The 27999-nt window shown below is 42.0% G+C and overlaps 1 protein-coding gene across 2 annotated transcripts; it reads left to right on the top strand.

Moving 5' to 3' along the window:
* The first annotated feature begins 1 nt into the window (after position 1).
* Positions 2 to 26043, top strand: znfx1 (zinc finger, NFX1-type containing 1). Of its 2 annotated transcripts, none has more exons than XM_049590678.1 (19): positions 2 to 150; positions 3996 to 4086; positions 4195 to 5066; positions 6037 to 6271; positions 6364 to 6713; positions 6822 to 7001; positions 7369 to 7475; positions 9278 to 9516; positions 9612 to 9743; positions 9965 to 10113; positions 10391 to 10534; positions 10635 to 10752; positions 13682 to 13920; positions 17040 to 17179; positions 17767 to 17899; positions 19420 to 19587; positions 22002 to 22112; positions 22697 to 22792; positions 23027 to 26043. In XM_049590678.1, exons 2-19 carry the CDS (start codon positions 4041 to 4043, stop codon positions 25475 to 25477), a joined length of 5910 nt encoding a protein of 1969 aa, XP_049446635.1. In that variant the 5' UTR covers positions 2 to 150; positions 3996 to 4040; the 3' UTR covers positions 25478 to 26043. The 2 variants fall into 2 exon arrangements, with proteins under 2 accessions (XP_049446635.1, XP_049446627.1); XM_049590670.1 differs by having other exon boundaries at positions 13679 to 13920.
* The last annotated feature ends 1956 nt before the right edge of the window (positions 26044 to 27999 follow it).

Genomic DNA, 27999 nt, shown 5'->3' with positions numbered 1-27999 from the left:
GCTGCTTCCTGGACTGAGCAGTGAGAGCAGCGGCTACAGCTGAGGCAGAGAAACCCAGAGAGCCGAGCTGATGTCATGATAACAAACAGGCCTGATCCAGTTTGCTTTATGTAGGTGGATACATTAAATGGCGAGTGGATTTCAGTCTGGGTGAGTCACATCTCTCTGTTACTGTTTATGTTGCGTTTAGGGAGCGGTAGGACGGTAGAGACAGCTGGCTGAATTATTAGGAAATATTTTTTTTAAATATATAAGATTAAATAAAATATCAAAAAAGCACTCTGAATATAACGATCTGGGCCCACAATAAATAAAAAAAATCAAAAGTATCGAGTATTTAATGTGATACACTTAGATTAAATAAATAAATGATGAATTAAAATGCGCTGTGCATGAACTACCTTGTCGGGTAAGCACCATACATGTAAGGTTTTCAGTTGTTTCATCAGATCCGTGACAAGCAGTTTGTGGTTTGAAGCTCTCATCCGATTTCTGGTGAAAAGAAACCAACACTCCCAGCTAACTTCTGTCCTGCACCCAGTAGGGGGCGCACTCCTACTGCTGGTGAAGGCGCTGCAGCTGTAAACAATGGCCACTCTCAAACAGTATTAGAATAAAAGATGTATTTGAATTAAAAATGTCACATATATTAGTTAAATTCTAATGTCACACGAAATAACATTGTGATAAGAATGGAGACAGACAAGCAGAAAGAATGGATGCTTTGTTTCCTCTGAGGTTATAAACATTGGAATCCCCCCCTTCTTATCTGACTCTGACTCTTCCTGTGACCTTGCAAATCATACTGATAATAGTGGGAAACATGAACAGAGCAAAGTGCATGATATTGAAAGACCTAGAGCCATTTTGGGGCTGCCTGAGTCGCCTTTATTTATTTTGATTTTCTAACTCAAGCAGTCAGCATTACGTGCCATACATCATTTTATTCAGAGGAACCTGAAGGTTCAGTCTAACGCATTTAAAGTGACAATTTTACTTTAACTTTGTCTAATAATGGATAAATTTAACATAATTTAAATAAAAATGCCAGTTTTTTGTGCTGTGAATTTAATTTGATTTAATTCAATTTTTCATTATCTTATTTTGTTTTTTGTTTAGATGTTTTGGACTTCCAAATGAATTTTTGCCAACACATAAACCTTCCCTTAGCAAGTTACAGCCATTTATCATACGATTATCCTTTTTGACTGTGTAGATGTGTAAAAGAAAAGTAAGAGAGTAAATAGAAAGGCTCTCATATTTAACAGTACAGATGACACTGAAGCAAAAGTGATTTTTTTTTTTTAATCAGAGAAAAATATTATCAATTGAACATGAACATCAAATACAAACCGTGCAACAAACAGTGAAATTGTCTCCACTGTCTATACACATAGAGAGAAATGTGCAACAAAATACATCCAGGGCAAATGATCTTCACACACTATAAACAAAATGAGAAAGAAATATATTATTGGGGGGAGATAGATAAACGGTGCAGTGATCCTCATGAGGTATACACCAAATGCAAGGAAAATATACTGAGTGCAAGTAAACAAAGTCCCCATCTGCTCCTCTCTTCCTCTCCTCCCTGTCAGGAGGTTGGTTTGGAGAAATCAGGTGTGGTGTGTCCCTCCATTTTGGGGGCAGATATTGTACTTTTTACTCCACTACATACAGCTGTAGTTACAGATAAATGTACAGATTCAGATTATTAATTCAAAATACAAATCAACTGATAAATCACTATAAAATGTAAGCTACCCTGCAGTATAAAAAGTAGCTTGCGTGTAGTGCTCAGTGCTGGCCACCAGGGGTCAGTGTCCGCTCTCTACTGGTTAAACAGGCTGCAGGTGACCCAGAGGAGAGCAAGACGTTTTACATCGAACTCCGTGAATTAACGGATTATTTCACATAAAACTAAAGTTAGTAAATGTTGCAACAGTGGACCAACTAACAAAACTACAAACATGACTAATTAGGGCGGTTTTGGTGAATTATGTTTCTGTCGAGTTTGAATGAAGTGTGTTGGAGGGGCGCACAATAAATACCGTCATTACAGTTAATATAAGCCTACTTTACAGACTTAGATTAAAACAAAACGTAAATCAATTAATAAATCATGATGATGTTAAAGGGTCAGTTAACCAACAGTATGTGAAGTAGTAAAGTGAAATTAGTTCCGCCTGTACTAGATGCAACATTGTTGATGATTACACATTAATGCGTCACCTTTTACAATCTAGTAATGTATATTTTTCTGTAATAATTTTGCACATTAAGTCACATTATTTGTTTGTACTAAAAGTATATTTTGATGCTGATACTTATGTACTCAAGTTCAAGCTATGGTGTCATATAGCTACCCGGCTAACATTTGTATGTGGGTAGTAAATTAGCTGAAAATTGGCCCTTTATGGAATTGTCCAAGGGTGCCATAATGGCCCCATGCCAAATGCCCATGTGGGTGATTTTACCCACGTTGGCCCAAGTTTTTTTTTTTTTTAATTAAATTTTTTATTTAACAAGACAGAAGTACATACATCAAACAACAGCAGCCACAACACAAAAACGAAAAACAAACAAATCAAAAACAACCCAGACATCTGCGATAATCAAAAGATTATCTCCATATAAGCACAAATGATGCTGTTCTATATTATGGTAGTGGACGTGTACATATGCAAATACGCACAAAACACAACAAAGACAACCTAACAAACAGCACCTGACGAACAGTCGGACAATTATCTCCTTTCCCATTTACGACAACAGCCTATCAAGTAAGGAACATAGCAATGAGTAAAGAATATACTTATATACCGTATAGAGAAAGAAAGAAAGAGAGAAAAAAAAAACTCTCAAAGTAGGGCAGGGGCAAAAGCTAACCTGCCAAAGAGTTGAGATGTTTGATAATGGGCCCCCAGATACACTCAGACTCAACAGATGATATACTTCTGTTGCTACGAAGCCTCTCGATACATCCCTGAGACCATTTCCCTGAGCCATCTAGAGAAGCTAGGAGGGTCGGAAGCCTTCCAATCATTAAGAATTAACCTTTTTGCCACCAAAGTGCCAAATCTGATGGTCTCCTGCATAGAGCATGGAAGTGAGAAAAGGGCTTCGGAGCAATCAAACAAAACAAAAACTATGTCTGGTTCCAGCCGTACATCATGAACTTTACAATACCATGAAAAAATTTGTTAGCGCAGAACCAAAACATATGACCCAGAGTCCCTATTTTTTGGTTGCACCTATCACAGATATTAGAAACGTCAGGATACATTTTGCTCAACTTTTCTTTGGAGAAATGTAATCTATGCATAATTTTATATTGAATCAGCTGCAAGCTGGCATTGATTGAACCTGAGTGAATCCTTTCCATCCCCTCCCTCCACACCTCATCGGACAGCTCCACACCAAGATCTGCCTCCCAGGCAGACTTGATGTGGTTTGTTGACACTACTGACAATTTAGAAAACAGTGTTACAAATTTTGAGACAAGGTGTTTCGATCCCGGATTTTGTTTCATTATAGCAAAAAAGGAGTGCTTCATGCTAGGATTTACATAGTTATTTAAATTTTCTTTAACAAAATGCCTAACTTGTAAATAATGAAAAAAATGGGCTTGAGAAGGGGAAAAGCTCTTTTTCAGCTCATTAAAGGAAGCTAAATGATTATTAAAGTACAAGTCTGAAAAGGTAACCAGGCCCCTATCTTTCCAAAATGCAAAAGCTTGATCAGACTGAGCTGGAACAAAACTATGGTTGCAAGTTAAGATGCTCATTTTGGGCCCATACCCACTTGGTACCCAGGTAGCTGTACCACAACCCATGTGGGCCCAGTTGGGTGCCTTGCTCAAGTATGATTTTAAATGCAGGACTTGCAGCAGTATTTTTTGTAGTACCTTTTCACTGTGGCATGAATACTTACAAACTCTTGTGTGATCCTCTTGTGTGTGCTTTTCATTTTCACTCTAATTTCTTGCCACTCAGAAATCATTACCAACCTGAATTTCATTGACTGTCACATGCAAGACCATGGACAGACTGACTTTAAGAACGGGAAGAAGAGGACCTGACAGTGGTAAATATAAAATATAGGAGGCAAACAAGTTACACTCCTATGTACAAATTTATTAAACTGTTATTTTCAAGGTCTTAAGTATATGAATGAGGTTTTTTTCCCTCCCAGGTGCTGATACTGGCCAAAATGAAAATGCTGGTGGAGGCGAAGGGAGCAGAAGAAGAAGACATCGGGAGGGAAGTCAAGCTGAAAAGGAGCAGGCAGATGGAGGAGGAGGAGGTGTGGGGATGCGTGGGAGAGGCAAAGGAGGAGCAGACCCAAGAAGAGGGGGTGGTAGAGGTGCAGGAAGAGGAGGCAGGGAGGAGACAGATTGGGTAGGAGGAGGTGAAGGGGTGCATGGGGGTGGCAGAGGAAGAGGTGGAGCTGCAGGTTCAGGGAGAGGGAGAGGGGGTGAAAGAGATGCAGGAAGACAGAGAGGAGGAGCCAGACAGGAAGGAAGATGGAGGGAGAGAGGCGGAAGGCAAGGTGCAGCTGAACGAGAGGGAGCTAGAGGGGGGATGGCAGCAATGGGTGTAAGGAGAGGAGGACATAGTGTGGACAGAAATGGAGGGAGAGGGGGTGAGAGAAGAGATGGTGTGGGAGAAAGAAAAGACAGCCATGGAGGGAGATCACATTCTACAGGTGGATCAAAGGCACCAAAGGGTAATGGCCTGGGCTATAAAACACTGGAAGAACTCTCTGGGAAAGACCCTTCTGTAGTGGCCATCACCCTGTCAGCTAAACCCGCCCTACAAGAGGTCCTAAGTGAGACAACAATGAGGCAGGATCTTGTCGAGCTCTTCTGCCTGGTGCTGAGTAAAGCCTTCCAGTCACGATCAGATAGAGGCACCCTGCAGCACCTGGCTGGCATCATCAAAGATTCAGGGTTCTTCCGCACCATCCTGCCCCACTATCTGGCCGGCATGGGGACAGAGTTCAACCCCGTCCGCAGGGCAAAATACCCACAACACCTCGAAAACATCCTGGCTATTCTGTCAGAGGTAAAAAAAAAAATGGGAAGGATTGAATGGAGGAACTAATCAGCTGAAATATACTATGAGTGTGAGTTTATGTGAGTTCAGTAAATGCAGCTCTTCTGGCTCTACTATTTTAGTAAACCTAGAAGAGCTGCATTTGATGGACACAAATGAAGTCCAACCAACAATGTTGAAACGTTTACAGAAAATGTGTTTCTGAAGAATTTCATTGCATCTTACAGCAAGAAGCTAATAAATAAGATATTGGGGTCCATAAACTACTGAAAGGGACAACCATCATAACAAAATATTAACTTACTTGTTTTCAAAACATTATTAGTTCAGTCAGGACCACTTTTGTCAAAGAAAACTTTATTTCCATTTACAGAGTTTGGCGGTATGGCTTGCCCTTCCATGCGCTTACGTGGAAAGCCATAAGGCATACAAAGCACACCTGTCTGCCCTTCCACGCGCTTACATGAAATCCTGAGGCAGAGAGAGCAAACCTCCCTGCCTTTCCATGCGCCTACATAGAAAACCTAAGGCAGGGAGAGCAGCAGTAAAGACCCCCCAGGAACAGAACAGAGCATCATCAATGACAAACAGAAATGACATTGATAATTCAGACACAGCATGAAAAGGAGGAGCTGTTTCTAAAACGAATAAAATAATTAGTCAGGCAAAGGGGTCATGGTTAGTGTAAGTTCTAGCTGATCTTGAATATTCTCTGAGATTAAGGTTGTACTTTGCACTATGTACATGCAATTTAGCAAAGGAACATACACCTTGGTGAAAATAGCCACATTGCTGTTTACACCCTGGGTGTCAATGGCATTGTTGGCTACGGACACCTGGGTACTAATAGCACCTGCATAATTATTTTAGCCTGATTGTGTTTCTTTCTGTTAACAATTCTTAAATTAGTTAAGTATTTATTCAACCATAAAGAGTACAACTGCTATCTAGCTAATGATTCTCTATATATGCCCATCAGGTCCTCAGCATTTTCCCTGCTAGCTCACTCCAGGCTGCAAGTTTGCTACTGACGCTGCTCCAGGCCTCCATCAACCGCCTGAGAGCATTAGGAGTGGACATCCAGCCTCAAACGGAGGAGAGCATGGAGAGTGTTCAGAACCTGGTCAAACACCTGGAAGAGAGGTCCTCGGAGGGTACTCTGCGCTCGGACAAGGACACCTATTCCCTCCTAAACCATGGGCGTGATAACCCAGGTAAAGAGATAATTTTACTGAAATGCTTTTTTTAAAAATGTTTTCATACCCTGGCCTCAAGCCAACTGAAACTCTCATTATTTCTAACCCAGGTGAAGAGCAACAAGATTTCAGGACCATCCCCATCTACCCGACTCCTGAGGAGTTCCATCAGGAACACAGGCCCTTCCTCAGACCCAACCTCACCTCTCAGAGCTACACAAACACCCACCTCTACCTTGACACGCACTTCCGGCTGCTGAGAGAGGACTTTGTGCGGCCACTCCGTGAGGGGATCCAGCAGTTCCTTTGGAACCAAATGGACAGGGGAAGGGGTGGTAATCCGCTGAAGATGAAGCGCTTTGATGACATCAGAGTATATTTTGATACCAAACTGGTGGTACCCAAGTGCACGTATACCGGCCTCGCCTACGTAGTCCAGTTTGACAGTCAGCCACTGAAGGTTAGTCTCCGGATGGATTTAGATGTTTAAGAGATACATTGGTGCTTTGCTAATTTAATGGCAAATGGAAAGACCTACACTAACAGCCTTCATCCATCTATCTTACAGTTTGTGCGCTGGCAGAACTCCAAGAGGCTGATCTATGGTTCCCTCGTCTGCCTGTCGTGTGATAATTTTGAGAGCTTCTTGTTTGCCACGGTGTCAGATCGGGATCCCAACGAACTGGCGAAGGGACGGGTCCAGATTGCCTTTACTGAAGAAAGCAGATTCAAGTTGGCCAGGATTGAGGTGAGCAGTAAATTGTGTTGATAAGGGCAAATGCATGGAGCTGCAGATACGTGATGTGACGGTCTAATTTCAGCCACTTAATCTATAACTGAAACTGTACATTGAGTTGCCTGTTTATTAGGTACATTACCCTGAAACACTGAGTAGTGGTTTTATTATATAGTCCACCCTCACTGATTAATTCAGACAAAATCTTCAAACTACCTCTCAGTATAACTGAATAGCACCACAAACTGCAGCCTCCGAAATGACCATAAAGGTGAATTAACACCTCATCAAGCCTGTTTTATTAACAGCAGGATGAGGCAGGGCGGGGGATTTAATGGTTTCATATAAAACAAGCATACAAACTTATTTTATCTCACAGAAAGATCAGTCATTCCTGATGGTCGAGACCACCGCCTACTTTGAGGCCTATCGGTATGTTCTAGAGGGCCTACAGGAGCAGAAGGAGGACAACCTGCCCTTTCAGAGGTAGGAGTGTGTGTGTCTGTGTGTGTTTGTGTGCCGTGGAGGAATTTTTCACATTTTATCGTCAAGGTCACAGCTTTTATATAATCCCACAGCACTTTCGAAACGAGTTCACTTGTAGATTTTTCAAAGGGCAGCGGGGGGAGGAATGGTACAAAGCAAGTTCAGCAATCATGCTTTTAATTGCCATGAGTTAATTATATCGCCATGGTATTCCCAAAAAGCTATCACGCATGGATGAGTTCAAAAGTTCGGTTATTGTCTGCACTCCCGGTGCCCTTCACAGATATCACAAAGTAATGTATTATATGAGACACTTTGTTGGCCATCTGTCTCCCAGACCGTTCTCCTGTGACCACCTTAAACAACTTTAAACTGTTTTTCCTTCAGAGGTGCACTGTGGGAGTTATCGGTCACATAGAATATTTTTAATATATTGAAAACAGCTCTCCTCTCTATAATTTTTCTCATTTTTTTTACCTTGTTAGATACTGATTTGGGTTAGTCTTGTGGAGCAAACAGTGCAGGCTTGTGGGTTTTTTCTTGGTAAACCCTGGAACACCCACTAGTTTAGCTGGGGGCATCTGGAGATCAATTCTTCAAATATCCCACTGTTTTTCCTTGTTTATAATCATTAAACACATGCTGCTTTTGAGCTTGCATTCAGAGATGTTATGTCCGATAACACATTCTTTCTTTTACCAATGGAAAGTGGAATTCATAGGCAACAAAATGCATGCTGAATGTGTACTTGGTGTGGTATAACCAGTCACTTATGATGGCTAATGTTAGCTAACATTAGCTTTAGATAGATATGGTTGAGTAACTGACATTACTGAGTCAGTCCAATGGCCTTATGACACTTCTTTACTTTTAAAGTAAGGATGTTTTAATAGGAATATACTTTCTAATATTTTGTTTGACATGGTTGGTAGTTAAAAACCCAACTCTGAAAAGGAGCCAGGAGCAGATCTACTCTTTCTGCCTCATTGACAAATTCTGGATCTGGCCTCCGCCTCACGCACCACTGCAGCTTGCAGTAGGATTTGCTTTCAGCTTTTTCCAGCGCTGCTTATGCTGGGTTGACCAGTGAAAGAGCAGTGCGTATCAATATGGGTAGCATTAGAGGAAACATCAGAGAGGTTCAGCCATGTTTAAGCATCAGTCAGACCCAGACTCAAACGAGGAGTCTAACTAAAGCAAGATTTCTACTCGTGTGTCAGTTCTATGCAGACCCTACGCCTGTGGCCTACGCTGTTGTGAGCATTTATACTTGTGCGTGGTGTGTCTGTGTCACTCTGCAGTTACACCCCCAAAACACTAGTTGGCGGCGGAGGTTTCTGTGCAGTGCTGTAAAGTTTAGTTGATTCAAAACACACCCAAAACACACATTACACATGGCTTAATAGTGTCATTCGTCTTTTGCTGGACACATTTTCCCCACAAATACAATAGAATTAATTTTGGGAAGCTGTCTGTTTCATTTCACTCAATGCCTTATGGAGAAGGGGTGGGGTTTAACAAGTTTCTATTTCCTCCCACTCCTTTTTGAATGTGTAAATCAAAATAACTGCACATTGACAATTACTTTTCATTATGCTTTTCATCATTTGTACACATTATTTCTTTTTGTGTTTCTGCTCATTTGTATGTTCTTTTTTTACATGTTCGAAATAAATATCAATATCAAAATCAATTCTGACCAACATATTTAAAAGGATTTATTAACTGGAAGTGTCTCTACATCCTCCTTTCACACACATAGTAGATGCTAAAAGATGAGATCCTATCCATAATTCTTCCAGGTACATCGTGGAGTGCAGCACAGATGTGCGACCCCCAGGTTATCTGCAAGGAGGAGATGTGTACAGCCTGTCGTCTGTCGCTACGCCCGACCACAAGGACAGCATACAGCCCTTTCACTGCCTGGAAGCAGAGGCCTGGCCGAGTATGGAGGAGCTGGGCCTGGATGACTCTCAGATGAGAGCCTTCCAGCTGGCCCTCACAAAGGAGCTGACCATCATACAGGGACCTCCTGGCACTGGTTAGGGGATGACTCCATCGATTTGTGAATGAAAAAAGAAAAAGTGTACAATGTATTTCACACACTTGTAAACTGACAAAATCCTCCTCTTTTAGGGAAAACCTACGTTGGCCTTAAGATTGCTCAGGCTCTGTTGACCAATCAGAAACTTTGGACAGAGAGATTGGTCACAGCTCCGATGCTGGTGGTGTGTTACACTAACCATGCCCTGGATCAGTTCCTTGAGGGTAAGCAGTGATGACAGTAATTTCACATCTATTTTATATGTTGTTTGTATGTATCTCTGATTCAAACAGTGATTCTTGGGTTTATTTGTATATGCTGAAACTTTCGCTAAGGGACCCCAGACATCTACTTCAAGTTTAATTTCATTATTTATTCTGCAAACTGCGACCTTGACTGGGCGATGTAAGGCAAACAAGCTTTCCGTTTTGCCTCTGCATCTAAGGTATTCACAAGTTTCAGCAAGAGGGAATAGTGAGAGTCGGAGGCCGCAGCAGCAGCGAGATCCTGAAGCGTTTCAATCTGAGGGAGCTGACCCGCTCGCATGACTTCAGACGTACGCTGCCGCCTCACCTGCGTTTTGCATATAGTGAGGTGAGCTCCTCATACTGCCTGTGCTGCAGTGTGACTCTTTTGACTGAGCTTGATGTTTCAAATTGCTCCACAGTTTTTCTCTCATGCATAGCAACATTTTGAGAATATTTGACTGTGTATATCTTTAAATAATTCCTATAATTTGGCTTATTATATTCTAAAGAGAGTCACATGATACTGATGATTTGTTATGCACTTTACTCAGCTCTATAAGTTGCAGTATATCACACAAAGTCTGTGTGATTTCGCCACTTATTCACGATGACCTGCTTAACAGATATACGAAAACCTGCGTCAAGAGGAGGAAAGGATCCAGAAACAGAGCATAAGGCTGGAGTGTGCCCTGAAAGGAGTCCTGCGTGAAAGCTTCTTGCAGAGTTTCATTTCATACGAACACTGGGAGAGTCTGCACCTGCCTCCTGTGAGTGACTACACCATAAATATTTCATGTGTGTGTAAACTGAGGGAGACAGAATAGAGGACACAAACTCATCTGTTCCTGTTCATGAAATGATTTGCAGACACAGGAGGGTTTTGAGTTCTGGTACCAGAAGAAGTCCAGTCTGATGATGGAGTGGCTGGGTTTGGGTTCCACTGTCTTCCTGCAGAGGGAGACAGAGAATGCAAATGGAAATGAAGGTAAGGCTTTTAATGGAGGCGGTGCTCTGCTGAAACAGTGTGAGAGTTTATGATAATTGGCTTTTTTTCCCTGTGTGTGCAAACAGCACCTTAAAAACTATAACTGTGTTACTGTGACTGGATCATTTGAACAGCACAAGATTCCTTCTACAGAGGCAGTGGAGGATCTTCCTATAGGCGATATAGGCAGCCACCTTACCATGCCAAAACACCCCCCAGTAGTAAAGTTAATTAATCGACCGAGTAGTGCAGTAGCATCCACAAAAGTTACAAACTCTTTTCCCCAGGAACAGCCCTGAAGAGCAGCGGACTGTTTTTTTCTGCGGAGGTCTGGATAAAGATAATAAAACTAAGGGTTAAGTAATGTGACTGACGCCAGGGCCACACCGAGGCATGTAGACGAGGGAAGCACTTCCACATGACATCACTTACTAATCCTGCAGTTTATTCTGCTTGCTGCTTTTCTCTTGGCTTTTCTTAGCAAGACCCGCCCTACTCTGCCTCTGATTGGCTCCATTGCTTTTCTTGAAGTGTCTCCCACGTGTCTCGCCCATACACTGTATGTACAGTCAGGTCCATAATTATTTGGACAATGATACAGTTGTCATCATTTTGGCTCTGCACACCACCACAATGGGTTTTAAATGAAACAATGAATACCTGCTTAAAGTGCAGACTCTCAGCTTTCATTTAAGGCTTTTTTCAAAAATGTAGTATGAACCATGTAGGAATGACAACCATTTCTTCACACAGTCCCCCAACTTTAAGGGCTCATAAGTATTTGGACAAACTAACATAATCATCAATTAAACAGTCAGTTTTAATACTTGGTTGCAAATCCTTTACAGTCAATGACTGCCTGAAGTGTTGGTCACATAGACATCACCAGATGCTGGGTTTCTTCCTTGGTGATACTCTGCCAGCCCTTTAATATAGCTGTCTGCACTTCCTGCTTGTGTTTTGGGTGTTTTGCCCTCAGTTTTGGCTTCAGCAAGAGAAACGCATGCTCAGTTGGATTCAGGTCAGATGATATGACTTGGCCATTGCAAAACATTCCACTTCTTTGCCTTAAAAATGTCTTTGGTTGCTTTTGCAGTATGCTTCAGGTCAATGTCCAACTGCACTGTGAAGCATCGTCCAATGAGTTTTGAAGCATTTAGTTGAATCTGAGCAGATAACGTAGCCCCAAACACTTCAGCTTTCATCCTGCTGCTCTTGTCAGCAGTCACATCATCAATAAATACAAGAGAACCAGTTCCACTGGCAGCCATACATGGCCATGACATAACAGTACCTCCATCATGCTTCACTGATGAGGTGGTGTGCTTTGGATCATGAGCAGTTCCTTCCCTTCTTCCTTCTCTTCTCTTCCCATCATTCTGGTAGTTGATCTTTGTTTTATCTGTCCATAGTATGCTGTTCCACAACTGTACAGGCTTTTTAGATGGTTTTGACAAACTCTAATCTGGCCTTCCATTTTTAAGGCTAACCAATGGTTTGCATCTTGTGATAAACCCTCTGTATTTATTCTAGTGAAGTCTTGTCTTGCTTACAAGAGCAGCAGGATGACAGCTGAAGTGTTTGGGGCACCATTATCTGCTCAGATTCAACTAAATGCTTCAAAACTCATTGGACGATGCTTCACAGTGCAGATGGACACTGACCTGAAGCAAGACATTTTTAAGGCAAAGAAGTGGAATGTTCTGCAATGGCCAAGTCATATCATCTGACCTGAATCCAACTGAGCATGCGTTTCTCTTGCTGAAGCCAAAACTGAGGGCAAAACACCCAAAACACAAGCAGGAAGTGCAGACGGCTGCAGTAAAGGGCTGGCAGAGCATCACCAGGGAAGAAACCCAGCATCTGGTGATGCCTATGTGTCCAACACTTCAGGCAGTCATTGACTGTAAAGGATTTGCAACCAAGTATTAAAACTGACTGTTTAATTGATGATTATGTTAGTTTGTCCAAATACTTATGAGCCCTTAAAGTTGGGGGACTGTGTGAAGAAATGGTTGTCATTCCTACATGGTTCATACTACATTTTTGAAAAAAGCCTTAAATGAAAGCTGAGAGTCTGCACTTTAAGCAGGTATTCATTGTTTCATTTAAAACTCATTGTGGTGGTGTACAGAGCCAAAATGATGACAACTGTATCATTGTCCAAATAATTATGGACCTGACTGTATTTAGTGGATTTGCAGTGGACACTGGAGACATAGACACAACAAGGGCTGAGAAATGAGCTAGAGACAGAGAATACCGTTATAAAGGAGGAGAAGAGACAGAGACAGTGACATACTGATGTCAGGTGTTATTTGCAGGACATATTCATGTTTTAATTGCCCCCAAAAAAGAAACGTTTTAATGAAGTTATGTTATTTTCGTAGTTGATATTACTGTCTTTTATTTATTATGGTTTTATTGACTGAAAAATATATTTTGGACTTCTGTTACATGAACAACTGACATAGCCTGATAGCCTACTGAAAGAGGTCAAGACAGGAAAAAAAAGAAGATTGTTTTTTTTTTTTGCCTTCCCTTTTTGTTTGGCTGATATTTTTTCTTATCACTAAGATAACACTGGTTTGACATAAAGTGAAAAATTAGTAGGTACTTTTGCCATTTTCTGGTAGCTTAGCTTGCTACATGTCTCTGGGGGTAGCTTCAATGTGCTGAAACGTCATTTTGATGTGGAGTAACTGGTAGCTTAGCTCAACTACATACTACAGCTCAGTACAAAACAAAATGAGCAAATTTGCACATACCGTATTCATTTATTTGTTTGTTTGTTAGTAATAAATACAATACTAGGGTGCCGAATGCGACCCAGTTTTAGGTTGTCTATTAAAACTGAAATTCTGCACATCTATTGTGCTGGTGAATGAAATCATTCTCATGCTGATTTCTCATGTGCTGGGTATAGCAGCAGAGGAAGCGATGGCGATGGAGATGGAAGACGAGGACGACCTCATTGAAATCGCAATGGAAGCAGATCTGATCCAGGCGGAGCGGATCATTGAAGACAACATCGGTCCCAGAGGTGATAGACATGACAAGAAGAAAGAAGACATGCAGGAGGCTGTCAGACAAGTGGAGGAACTGATGCTGGCTATGAACCTGGATCAAGTTGAAATACAGGCTGAGCAGAGCGAGGAAGGATGGGAGGTAAAATTAACGGGGGGGTTTTTTTTCATGTGGAGATTGTAATGAGTTTAACATTTCACGAGTTTAACATTTTCGCAATCCCTGTTCAATCAGACAAATTGATTGAGAATGCTATTATTAAGAGCGGACCGCTTTGAGAAGAGCGGAAATATGCACATCATTTCAGTAAATCTAAGAGATGTCCAACAGAACCATCTGGTAGCAGGTGCTGCACTGCTCTGTAAAAGGTACCCTGTGGTTTTAAATTCACTGTTTATTACTAAATGTGTGTCTTTGGTGTCTAAAAGTCAGGTTGAATGTCTTTCTCCCCACTGATCCAAATATTTACTTGTGCTGGTTACGAGCAGGTGTAAAGTAAAAATCACAGCCATTGCTCTATATCAGCAACCTGACACACAACACAAGAGGCACACATTTTAAACATCAACCCACATTAGCTCTCCTGCTCTAGTCTCCTTATTATTTGGCTAACTTACAAACATGAACACACGTCTTGTCCTTCACCTCAGCTTGCCCTGTTAATGTCAGATATCAAGCTAGATGGGTAGCTCATTAGCTGGTCAGCTGCAGCACATTAAGCAGCAGCACATAAACTTACCTGAAAATGTCACTTTGGTTCATTTAGATGCTGGTGTTGTCTTCTGCTCTTTAACCCTGACATACTGTTCATATTTAACACCGTCACAACATGGTGCAGGTCAGTTTTGACCTGGCCCAAGGATCATCTTAAGTGTCTATACCAATTTTGGAACCACAGATCTACATTATTTAATGTTTCAGAGAGCAGGGAGAGTGTTTTTTTCTGTTCTTTGTATGTGCCTATGCTGTTTTACTCTTTCGCTGTTTCAAGATTCCTCCATGACACGTCAATTACCAACAAGTGCCTGTATCAGTGGGAACCTGGGCAAATGTGATGGGAACACAGGCAGTTCTTTTTTAAGTTACAGCCAAGTTTGTTTACTTTTTCTGTCCTTTCACGTAACATGTGGAGTGGGGCTGCCCCGGACTAACAGTTTTCCAAGTCGACCAATAGTCATCATTTAGGGCCATTAGTCGACTAGTCGCCTGCATGTTACTGATATTAATGTAATGATTAAATGATATATTTTGGGCGGGGCAACACAATGGTTTGAGTTGAAGGTGTGAGAAAGAATAGTATCAGTAACATTGTTCACACTGTGCTACATTACAGAGAAATACCAAACCGTACTAATGAACCTTCATTAATATAGGCCTATATTTTATCTACAAGTGAACGTCACACACTGAGCGAGCCGTCTGTTAGTGCCGCTGTCTGCAAAGCAGTAATGAATAGGGATGTCCCGATCCAGCTTTTTCACTTCAGATCTGATACCGATGTTACAGCCTTGAGTTTTGGCCGATACCAATACTGATCCGATCCAAGCGCGTATTATACATATTCACTTATTTTGTTGTCAGTCATGTTAGAAAAGGTTTGATCAAGCTATATTACTCGAATAAGAACAACTACTTAATCGGGTTAGTTAGAATGATCCACAACAGTTGGTATGAGAAACTGACCCGTTTATTGTTAACAGGGTTAAATAAACAAACTTTAAACTTGAACATGAACATTAAATAAAAAATATAACTGTTTTGCTTTGGCTGCTTTGGCCCCTTAATAAATAAAAAATAGATTAACACCACAAGACATTGTTGACATTTAACAAACAATGCAGCCTTTCCTTTTCAGTTATTTTAGTAGTGTGAATGCAAGCCTGGTGCTGCTGTTTCCTGGGACCAACAGAGGGGACAAAAAACCACACACAATATTGTACAACTGTTTAAACAAGCAATAGTCCATCCATGGCTCCAGTTTCACTAATTGTGCTCAAAACAATGCCATCAGTGCTCTTTACTTAAACAGTAAGAGTGTAAACCAAATAAAAATATCACTCTCAAAAAACCAGAGCAGAAAACAAATAGTCAGTTAACTAAATTGAGCACTACTCTTCCTACCCTTCCCTCCGTGTGTGTCTGCCGTCTGCATGCTGACCTGGTGGATTGATAGTAAGTGCTGGAGCGAATCACTGGAATGGACTGCTTGAATCACGGTGCGCTGGGCTGGCCGGAAAACCTGGATCAGAGTCCGTGAAAAACTGAATCGGAGTTCTTGGATTGGCATTTTTCCATGCAGTCCGATACGATGCAGATGCACGTTTTTTGCTAATATCGGCAGCCGATATGACACCCCTAGTAATGATTGTGCTAAGTGGCTAATGGGCATGTAGCTACTTCCATGTTTCAGATGATACGTCATGTTTGTAGTCGACCAATGAAGATGAGTTTACATATCACCTTGGGTTCGTCCTTCACCTTTTCAAAATGATCCCACACTTTGGATTTCCTTCCCGACATGTTATTAACTAGCCTGTGGAATAACCGCAGGTACCAGCCCTGGAAATTAACCTGACTCCTGTCTGACTGCTGAGTGTGGCCACTTCCTGTGCCTGTCCTTTCACATTAAAATCCCACATGCTCCAGTTATATAGTTTGGATTACTTTTGACAAGGCACAGCTCCTAATACAGAGTTTTACATTTTTTTATTTATTTATTTATTTATTTTTTCTGCGACTAAGTGACCAACGAAATCTTGACGACTAATGACCTTTCTGGTCAACTAACATTTGGTCAACTATTGGGGGGCAACCGTACATAAAACCAACCCCAACAGCCTGTGTGCAGTCGGTATCATGTCTGGTTTGTCATACAAAAATATCTAAAACTGAAAAAAAAACAACATGTTCCAGATTTCGGGTCATGTGCTACGATGAATACTGTCTTCTATCCATCAAATTTCTTTTACCTGATACTCCATAATGGCATTACCACAAATGATGAATGATTACCTACATTTATACAAGCCAGTGGGAGAATGTTTTCACTGTACCCTGCGCTGCAAGGCAATAGCTAGAATTGCTGGACATTCACATGAACGTGCACCACTAAGACTGGGCGTAGTTCATTCTAAAGACAGCAAAGACTTAGCAGTGAGGACAAGGCTTAATAATGACCAGTTGGTGCATGCTCTTCATTTGAAACAGTTAATGAACTGAGGGTCTGAAGTTCAAAGTTGACCCTGCTCTGATCTCTACAGATGCAGCGGGACCAGAAGAAAAAGATGAAGAACAGAATCAAGAAAGAGCTGGGGAAGAGCACAGCCATGACTAAAGAAGAGGAAGCCGCAGTCTTGGACATCTGGACTCTTAGCCTGCCCGACAGATGGAGACTCTATCGGTAAATCTGCATCTTTGTTTATCTTTTCTTTTCTTTGTTCACTAACAATGTGCTTTTTCTCATTTCTTACCTTCCTTCACCTCTCCTAGTACCTTTCCTACATTTCCATCCTCCTTTGCCTCCTTCTTCATTTTTCTTTCTCTCTCTTGCTTCCTCTTATCCCCCGAGCAACCCCAGTCTGGTAGAAGTAGTCTATTCCCAGTGTGTATAATTAAGTCAACTAATCACCAGGAAAATGTCTCCCAGAGGATCTTCTCACCTCGGAGAGCCGAGATGTAACTTCTAATAGTGTGAAAACAGGACTGTAAGGACTCATGTTTACATAGTCGTAATTATCATTTAAACTAACAAACAGGGCAATTTCCCGCCAAGACAGATATTACATGTCTTGCCGTAATTGGTAAACTACACTTAGAGTACTATCGCAGCATCACAGCACCATAATTACCACAGCGTCATTTTTTTTTTGACCTCAGCTCTGAGTATACTTCCAGATGCAGAGCAAATAATGAGTGTCTTCAGGCTTCCAGATAATTGAGTCAGTCGTCACAGTGTTTTACTATTATTAAATTCCTTTGTGTGTGCAGGTTGTGGGTGGCACGCTACAGGGCAGAACTTTGCACCAAAGTCCTGGAGTCTGAGCAGGCCTATCAGAACGCAGTGGACAGATTGGCTGATGTGAAACGTCATGAGGACCTTTGCCTTCTCAAGAAAGCCACGGTACTGTATAACTGCAGTGATGAATAGTATAAATGTTAATTTTCAATGATCCAACAATAGATTGTTTAATCAAAAGGTCTTCTATTCAGTAGCGTGTGCCTTGAACTTTGGTTGCCTGTAAGGTGCACACCACTTTACACTTGATGTATTTAGGAGTCTGGACGCAGCTATACTGAACAAACATAACACTAAAACAATTTGAAAGTAGCACAACCTTTTACAACTAAGGTTGGGAATCAGAGCACCGACTCTGCTGTTTTCCACCTGTGAGTTTCTCCTCCACCACAAGTTAGTTAACATCTGATCCCTTATTCATTTGATAAGCTCAACCACAGGAAGTCATGAAGTAGTGACTCTGGTCGTCAAATTGACAGGGGAATCATTTAAAATGCCTGTATGTTTCTAAATGTCCAGTGTGCAGGATTTAGGAGGATATGGATATAATGGAATAAAATATAATAAGTAAGAATCATTGTGTTACCTTAGAATGGGCCGTTAATGTCTCATCTATTCTCTCATCTATGGAGATCGCCATGTTGTGCCGCCATCTTTCTACAGTAGCCCAGAACAGACACCAAACACTGCCTCCAGACAGGGACATTCTTTTTTCGCATTTCGCATCGGCCACTATAGTGACACAGATTTTTATTTACATGTGTTTTTACTCGTTCAACTCAATGGGTCTGTTTGTTTTGGAGATGAAGAGACACTGCGCATAATTTGGCTCCTGGTAAAAACCTCCTGAACATCTGTATTAAGTTATCAGAGAAAAAAGGTGAGCACACATTAGCAGGTGTTGGGTTAGCAGCCCACCTCAGATGTCCCAAACAGCGTTGGAGAAACGCCGATTTGTAATACGAAACTGCTTTATTCAGTGTTTCTACCGATTTAAATAACCGGGTATGTTTGTTTTGGATAAAAGGGGACCTCTGCAGATAAATCTGCTCTTGCTAAAACCCTCCTGACACTGAAGGAACTCTAAGTTTCAGCTGGTTGCAATCTACAATCCTCACCACCAGATGTCATTAAATCCCCCTAAACTTTCGACACTGTTCCTTTAATATTTTCCTCAATATTTATGGTGCCACTGTATGCATTGCTAGAGGAAGTAATATGATACATATTTCCATGTTGACATTTTGTCCTACTCCTAATTAAAATTACATACTAGTAACGACATGTAGCATTACAACAGTTTGTAGTAATAAAAGTAATAGGTGGCAGTAGCTCAGTCCATAGGGGCTTAGCTTGGGAACCATGGGTCAGTTGCTCAAGTCCCTGTCTGGACCAGATATGGAGTGTGGACTGGTGGCTGGAGAGGTGCCAGTTCACCTCCTGGGTACTTCCGAGGTCGCCTTGAGTAAGGCACCAAACCGCTTGTCCAAGGCAGCCCCCCCACTTTGACACCTCTCCATTTAATGCATGTCCTGTTTGTGCATGTGTGTGTATTCCAGGCCTGTGTTTATAGATATCATAAAAATGGCAGAGATGTGTAGATAAACACACCCTTTCTTCATCAGGTTATTGGCATGACAACAACAGGGGCAGCCAAGTACCGTAAGGTTCTGCAGAAAGTGCGTCCACCTCTGGTGATTGTGGAAGAAGCCGCAGAGGTTCTCGAGGCCCACACCGTCACCACACTGAGCAAAGCATGCCAACACCTCATCCTCATCGGAGACCACCAGCAGGTAAGAACCCACACAGACGTATAGGCCGATGATTCCTGAACTCTCGGTGTCATCTCATTAAACTCTCCGTGACAATTTGTGCCCTGGTGTATTTTAATAAGCCATCATCCTCTGGCTGAAATTACCTCATTTACATATCTAGGTGAAAATTTAAAGGACAACCTGTCATTTGGGATTTGGTGTATTTGTGTGGCTGTCATTTTGTTTGTGCGTGTTGCCTTGAGGGAAATGGCAAAACAAACCATCCCATGCCTGCCATTACACGAGACAGAGAGGAGAAAAGTGAGGAGTGATATGCTGGACATCAGCAGACTATTACAACAACTTGTCAGGGCCTGCCAAGGACATATGGCCGGGCAGCCTGTCTAGCAATCTGCAGAATGCGATCACAACTACACACAACCACACGCAACTCTACCACACATCTCAATATTCTGTCCTGCTCTCTTCTTGCTGTGTAACTTCTGTCTGCTCTTTTCCTAATATTTGCTCGCTGTACTGTGTTTATGCATGAATTTATGCGCGCATTTGAATATACAAACAAACCTGACTTCCTTGCAGTTGCACTGAAAGTTTAGCAAGTATAAGAATGGAATTTAAAATAGAGTTTGACTTGAAAATTGCATTTATTGTAACCTGGGCTTGGAAATCAATGGTCATTTTTATACATCAGGTGCCTTAGATTAATATAAAAGTAATTTAGCCCAGTGCCTGAGGCTCCCTTCGCTGTTTTATACAAGTGGGTGCAATTCAATGTGCAAAATGAATAAATCAATATTGGAATATCTCTGATTTATCAATTTAAACTACGGTGCAATTAAATTTGTACAGGTGTGGCAAAAAAACATGTTTAAAAAGCAAACAAGATGAGGTATTCTGATGGCATACCTAACTATGGCTCAGTGTGTGTTTCATGACTTTAAAACCATTTAATAGTATTTTATTTCAGTTCTATGAACAAGTGTTCAGAGCTTTGTTTAAGTGGAACCCAAACTTGAATCTGTGCATGAAATGGAGGTGGATGGATCACACTTTCCGAGTAAAATAAGCTGTTGTGCCGTTCATTAATCACAGGTTTGGTGTTGAATCGAGCAGAACACAATGCTTCACATTTATACTAGAATTCGTCTTGCCTCCCCCACACCCCTCCCACATACATGCACAATCACACTCTGTCCTCGAGCTAAATTAGGTTTGCACACACATAAACACTTGCACAGACTGTACAGACGGAACAGCAAAAAAAAAAAAAAACTTCGCAGTACAGGGAAAGAAAGTTAGAGAGCATTTGCATACATTCTATATTCCCTCTCCGTCACCCTAAAGCAGAAACCCATAGCAGAATATAGTTTATCGCTTCTAGGCTTACTACTGTACGGTGGCTTCCACCTGTGTCTAGGAACTGTGTAATAAGTATTCACTAGCATTTACATAACTGCAAATGGTCTGATCACCTCAGGCACGTGACTGTGAAAGTCATCTCTCTGTTCTTCCCTCGCACGGTTATGATCTAGGACTCTTTAAATATGCTAATAAACCCGCCAAATGAACTTATTCACCAGTGGATGGAAAAAGCCAAAAGCTGGATAAGGTTTAGAGAGATGACTAAACTTTTATTAAAATGCTATATTAATCTTAAAAGCACATTTCTAGCCCTAAAAATCTCTATTTTTTGTACAAACGGAGAACCTGTGGTCTTCTTGTGGCCTAAGTTTTCTTTAACAATAATCAAGGATGCACCGATATATAGATTTTTTTCAACCAATGCAAAAACTGATAATTTCCCATTTTTTAATTTTAAAGAGAAGTGTATAACCTGTTGTTTGTGTACACCTGAGGGTAAGAAAGGCTGAGATACAGTGAGAAAATATGGATGCTTTAATATTCCATAGCTCTGACCGAACCAAATCAAACCGACATCACTATTAACACAACAAAAACAAAGAACAGTTCTGACTCTTCATACCTGCCAACATTAGGCTGGGAAAAAGAGGGAGGTTTTCTGGGGTTCCCTTAACGCCTTTGCCCTCATATAACCCTACACTACAGATGAACATAATAAATGCAAGGCTGTGAAAGTAAAATGACTTTTAATATCAGTGTTAAATTTATAGTTAACAGTAAGAGAGAGGGAGATAATGAAGCCCAGTGTTACTGTGCCATTCTCTGGTGTATCAGTAAAGTGTATAAACTACACTGCAGAGTGAAGTCAGAGACAACAACAGAGACAAACACTGACAGCTGACTCATATGAAGGGGTCATCGGCAGGTCCGCCTTACATCTGGTGTTATCGGCTATAGTTTTAATTGGAATAATGCACAATAATAAAAATGTGACATTATTGGCAGATATATATAGTTCACGAAAACAGGGGTGTTTAAGGCATGTGACGGACATGTGATTTCTCTTATAGCTGCGCCCCAGTGCCACAGTGTTCGAGCTTGCTAAGAACTTCAACCTGGAGATGTCCATGTTTGAGAGGCTGGTGAAGATGGGACTTCCTTATGTCAGACTTGACTACCAGGTTTGTGTTTCTGCATTTTTTAAGCTGTTCATCTTTTTGCAGTATCTCACAAAAAAATAAATGTTTAGATGATGTGGTTAAAGGAGTTCTTTACGACATTCAGACCATATCTGTGATTCAGAGATTGTCTGCACATGGCTCTCAATGTCCCAGCAGCTAACAGTGCTAACGGCATGAGCAGCAACAGTGCTGACAGACAGACGGACGGTGGGCATTAAGCTTCCGTAACATTATCAGCCATTATGAGTGCAGTGCAGAGCGGCGTGATTAGCTAGCTAGCAGGATACACACATGGGGACTCGCATGCACCCGCGGTCGGACCAGCTATCACAACAAAGAACAGAGAAGCTTGGATTACAACACACACAGAGGGAGCGTGACTTTATTCTCTGCTCAGGACATCGTTACTCCACTATATCATTGCATAGCATATATTTTTTTGCTGCTTTTTTAATGTTCTGAATGTCAAATAGAGCTCCTTTAAAGACAAAGCACATTACACTTTAATTTGTGTGTTTGTAGGTGCATGTTTGCCTCTGTATGTTTATGTGATTGCCTGTGTTTATGTTTGTTTTTTTCTTCAGCATCGTATGAGACCAGAGATTGCCCGTCTTCTGACCCCACACATCTATGCAGAGCTGGAAAACCATCCCTCTGTGTTGGACTACGACAACATCAAGGTGCGCATTTCATTTGCTCTCCTGCTGCATCTCTGTTCTCCCTGTTTTTCTTAGCAGTGAATATCTGTTTACTTGCCTACACGGATGAAAAGTGTCTGTGTAGTCTCTTAGACTTTTAATATGTTTTGAGTCAAAGTCAGGCGATGTACAAGATTCAGAAGAATATGATAAAAAGAATATGATAAACACCAAAGAATAACACAGAATCTGTTTTTATTAAACGCTGTTTTACAGGGCCTCAATACCAATTTATTCTTTGTGGAGCACAGCCACCCAGAGGAAGAGATCAGAGATGGGAAAAGCCATCAGAACCGTCATGAGGCAATGTTTGTAGTCGCTCTTTGCCGCTATCTTCTCCTTCAGGACTACAAACCAGAGCAAATTACCATCCTCACGACTTACACCGGCCAGCTGTTTTGTCTGCGCAAACTTATGCCTGCCAGCCAGTTCACAGGGGTCAGAGTGCACGTAGTGGACAAGTACCAGGGTGAAGAGAATGACATTGTCTTGTTGTCTCTGGTCCGCAGCAACCTGCAGGGTAAAGTTGGCTTTTTGAACATTTCCAATCGTGTCTGTGTGGCCCTGTCTCGTGCCAAGAAAGGTCTCTACTGCATTGGCAACAGTAAAATGCTGGGCCAGGTCAAACTTTGGAGCAACATCTTCCACACATTGAGGGAGAAAGACCAGGTTGGGAAAGCTCTGACCCTGTGCTGTCAGAACCATCCAGATCGACAGGTACAGGCATCTTGTGCTGATGATTTCAAAGAAGCCCCGGAGGGGGGCTGCACCAAGCCTTGTGAGTTCCGTTTGAAATGTGGCCATGTGTGCACAAGAGTCTGCCACCCCTATGACCCTGAGCATAAAGAGTACCAGTGTCTCAAGAAGTGCCAGAAGATTTTATGTGATCTGGGACACAGGTGCCCACGGTTGTGTCACAAAAAATGCCCTGAGAAATGTCCAGAGAAGGTTGAGAAGATCATACCCCAGTGTCAGCACACACAGAAGGTTCCCTGCCACCAGGACCCGATGACATTTGAATGCAAGGAGCCTTGCGAGAAGCTGCTTCGCTGTGGACATCCATGTGATTCACTGTGTGGGCAACCATGCACCACTCAGTGCAAGGTGGAGGTCACTTTAGAACTAGAGTGTGGCCACAGCCAGCAAGATGCGTGCTTCTACAAAAATGACATAAAGAAGCCAAAATGTAAGACCCCTTGTGCAGAGCAGCTAAAATGCGGCCATGCTTGTCGCGGTACCTGTAGCCAGTGTCACCAGGGACGGTATCATTACCCATGTTGTCAAAAATGTGACCGTCTCCTCATTTGCTCTCACACATGCAAGGAGCCTTGCACTCGTGATTGCCCCCCATGTCGGAGACCATGTGAGAATTGCTGCGTGCACAGTAAGTGCATGAAGCTGTGTGGACAGCCCTGTGATCCGTGCATTGAGCCCTGTGCTTGGCAGTGCCCTCACCAAAGCTGCAGCAAGCTCTGCCACGAGCCATGCGATCGTCCGCCATGCACCCAGCCCTGTGCCAAGACCCTGGATTGCGGCCACCCTTGCATCGGTCTGTGCGGAGACAAATGTCCAAACAAATGTCGCATCTGTAATCACGACGAGGTCACAGAGATTTTCTTCGGCACTGAGGATGAGCCTGACGCTCACTTCATTCAGCTAGAAGACTGTAGACACACCTTTGAGTGCACAGGTATGGACCAGTACATGGGGATGGATGACAACCAGCAGGCAAATGAAGGAGAGGTGGCCATAAAACTGAAGGAATGTCCACAGTGTCGAACTCCAATACGCAAGAATCTACGTTATGGCTCTCAGATCAACTGCAGTCTGGCTGAGATAGAGATGGTAAAGGCGAAGATAAATGGACCTCAGGGAGACATTGAAGAGCACAGGAAGGCCCTTATAACTCAGTGGGAGGACAACCTTCACCTGTTTGATACAAACTACCAAGATCAATATATGGAAATCAATGCCAGACTGGGAAAATCTCATCTCACAGCAAAGGATCTGTGGATCCAGGAAAACAAGATGGATTTCCTAATGAGAGTGGCAAAGTTGAGGGAGATCCAAATGAAAAAAATGTCATCTACGCAAAGCTACAGATTAGGCAAGTGTGTTGACGAGTTTGTGAGCTGGCTCGGCGACTGGCGCCAAAGATTCACAGACCAGCAGGTCTTTGATTTGCAGAGAGAGCTGCAGAGACTCACTCTCCTGACTGAACTCAACGCCCGTTGCCACATGGCAGACCTAAGAGGACAAAGTGTCAAGATTCAATCCGAGGTACAAACAATAAGAGAGGTTTTGGAAAAGTCTGGTCAGTTCACTGAGCAAGACCAACACAGAGTGAAAGAGGCCATGAAGGAACTAGACGACAAGCTTCCAGCCACGGGCTTGGGGATCACCGATGAGGAAAGAAAGATGATCGTCTCGGCCATGAACATGCCACTTGGACACTGGCACAAATGTCCCAATGGGCATGTCTATGTTATAGCAGACTGCGGAGGGGCTATGGTGAGTCGACGCTGCCCTGACTGTGAAGCTACTATTGGCGGGGCACATCACACACTGGCAAGTGGCAACCAAGTTGCCACAGAGATGGATGGGGCACTGCACCCTGCTTGGTCTGAAGCCAACAACCTTCTTAACTTTGATCGACTCCACATCTGAAAGCCATCTTAGAGAAGTCTGTCATTGCCTTCTCGGTCCCAACTGTTGGGTGCAAAACCTAAGGACAACAGGTCATGATTTTACTTTAGTGGCCACTTAAATGGCAGGATTTTTTCAACATTTACTGACCTCCAGGCCATAATCATCTTGCATGACTTTGACTTTTAAAACCCTTTATTGAAAATACAGACTTGACTTATAATAGCATTAGTTTGTGGCACTTTTATTTCAACAAATATCCACTTTCTCTTATGAATTAATGCCACACTGTATTGATTTTTTGTTCATAAAAATTTTAACATTTCCTTCGTTAGACAGAACGTTGCTGCAGAAAGCATGCATCAATGATGTGTAACAAGTCACAGAGTAAGTGACAGAAGATTTCAATGCTGACTGAATCATCAAATACTAACTCTTTGTTTTTGTTTTTCAAGACTCCCTGTGCAAGTAGCAGTTGTCCTGTACCTTAACAATAGGTGGCAGTAAAACACTGTAAAAGAATACGACTTGGTAGTCACTATGCTTGCAACTTGTTCAAATGGAGTAAAATATGTTTGAATTCATAAGCGTGTTCTCATCTTAATTTAAACACACGTCGCAAATTAAGAAATATTAGAAGGGAGAGCAATGCCTTGAAACAGCAGGTTTCTGAAAATACATGTGAGGTTAAACTGTGTTGTTTGTGTTTTTTTTATATGGGGCAAGAGCATTTAGTTTAGTATAAATGATTAACATGCAAACTTGTAATGCTGCTGCTACAAGACAGGCACATGTAGGAAAGCTAATGCACAAACACGGCACAAGGGAATAATCAACATCTATAAATCATTTTTAAAGTTGCTGTTCAGTAGTAACATTATGCATGAAAAAATCCTGCTCACCATTACAACAAATATAAATTCTCTCCTTTTTCTCTCTCTCTCACACTCACACACACACACACACACACTGACTTGTAACAGCAGGAGTTAATCATTTGTGTCTCTAACACAACATCATTGGCTTTGAAGCTGAAGGAACAGCCCTGAAAATAGCCACAATTCCTCTTCACTACTGTACAGTACTCACAGTCGCTGAGTTTCATTTTGGCATTTTGTAACAGCTTGCATCACTTTATTACATGATGAATGTGTCCCTGTCACAAAACCAGCTCCAATGCAAACCGTGCTGTCTGCAGGGATGGGGGAGTTGGTGGCTGTAGGGGGGAAACAACAAAAATGTGCTGTCAAGACAAGTGTTAAAATTGAGCAAACTTTAAAGGGGTGCCAGTCTTTCAGTATTTATATGATTCAAACACCAGGCCGAGAGAGAGAGAGAGAGAGAGCTGGGCAAAGGAAGCACTGCAGAAAAATGGTAATATCCTACAGGGTGGACGGTCTCATCTATCATGTCAGGTAGCCTTAAAATATGTTATTGTCAGAGTTTCAGGGAGTCTGGCCATGCAATAAAAGCTACCAAGTTGCCCCCCTCCCCAACACACACACACACACACACACACACACACACACACAGCATGTGGTTTGATTACTGTCTCTAGCAGAACTGATAAGACTGTGTGGGTGGAAAAAAAAGCACCATTGAAACAAGGAGGATCTGACACACTAAGCAGTGATCTGTGAAGACAAATAACTGTGGGAAATGTAAAAAGGTAAGACATTTGCCTTTAAGTGGCATCTGCAAGTTTTAAAACCACAAGATGACAGATCAACTAGATTTGGGTTTGTGATGTTTTTACACCTTGTTCAAGTGTCGTGGAGACAGTGATGAAGTTTGATAGCGCTGACACTGCCAGGCAGACAGGTTCGGCATGAAGAACCAATCAATCAACACTTCTTGACAGCAGAGTATAACACTATGAGCTTTATTTACTCTTTAACGTAAATTTGATTTACCGGTACATGTTAGATCTTTATGATAAGTTAGTCACAGCAGTTATGCTGTATGCCTGTGAAGGAGGGCTGTTTGGAAAAACCTGAATACAGGTAATAGGCAGATACTGGTCTGGATCAGGAGCAAAACGGGGTTAAACCTGGACGGGGAACACAATTTCAACACAGCTTGAGTGACACATCAGCATCACATCAACTCACCTTCATTTTTTAACCGTTAGTGGGGTTAGCAAGCTCCTTGTCGAAGGTCAGAAGTTAAAGAAGTGAATGGCATGCTCCAAGCTAGCAGAAACAAGGAAAATATATTTTGACAATGAAATCCATTTAAGGATGAGTAGAGTGAGAAATGTGTTCAAGAATTACTTGTAATGTTAATGTGTAATGAAAAAATTGTCCATAAATATATGTGAGATGACAAAGCACTAAAGCTCTGGGAGAGACACAAAATTAGGGTGCTTTAATACCTGCCCTGTCTGATTCGCTTAAATCAAACTCAAGTTGGTGTGGTTTGTTTGGGCAGGTGTGAACACAGCAATCACTCTCGGGTGTGCACCAAAACAACCAGACCGAGACATTCTTGAAGAGGTGGTCTCGGTGTGGTTTCAAACGAACTCTGGTGTGATTCGTTTGTGG

This window comes from Epinephelus fuscoguttatus, linkage group LG1 (genome assembly GCF_011397635.1).
Source record: "Epinephelus fuscoguttatus linkage group LG1, E.fuscoguttatus.final_Chr_v1".
Classification (NCBI taxonomy): Eukaryota; Metazoa; Chordata; class Actinopteri; order Perciformes; family Serranidae; genus Epinephelus; species Epinephelus fuscoguttatus.
Note: the sequence above shows the minus strand (reverse complement) of the source record. Positions and strands in the feature narration are given on the sequence as shown.

Coding starts and splice junctions, on each gene's coding strand:
- znfx1 (XM_049590670.1), top strand. CDS start 4,041: ATGGACAGACTGACTTTAAGAACGGGAAGAAGAGGACCTGACAGTG. Junction 6,714..6,821: donor TTGACAGTCAGCCACTGAAG/GTTAGTCTCCGG, acceptor TCTATCTTACAG/TTTGTGCGCTGGCAGAACTC. Junction 9,744..9,964: donor CCTGGATCAGTTCCTTGAGG/GTAAGCAGTGAT, acceptor TCTGCATCTAAG/GTATTCACAAGTTTCAGCAA.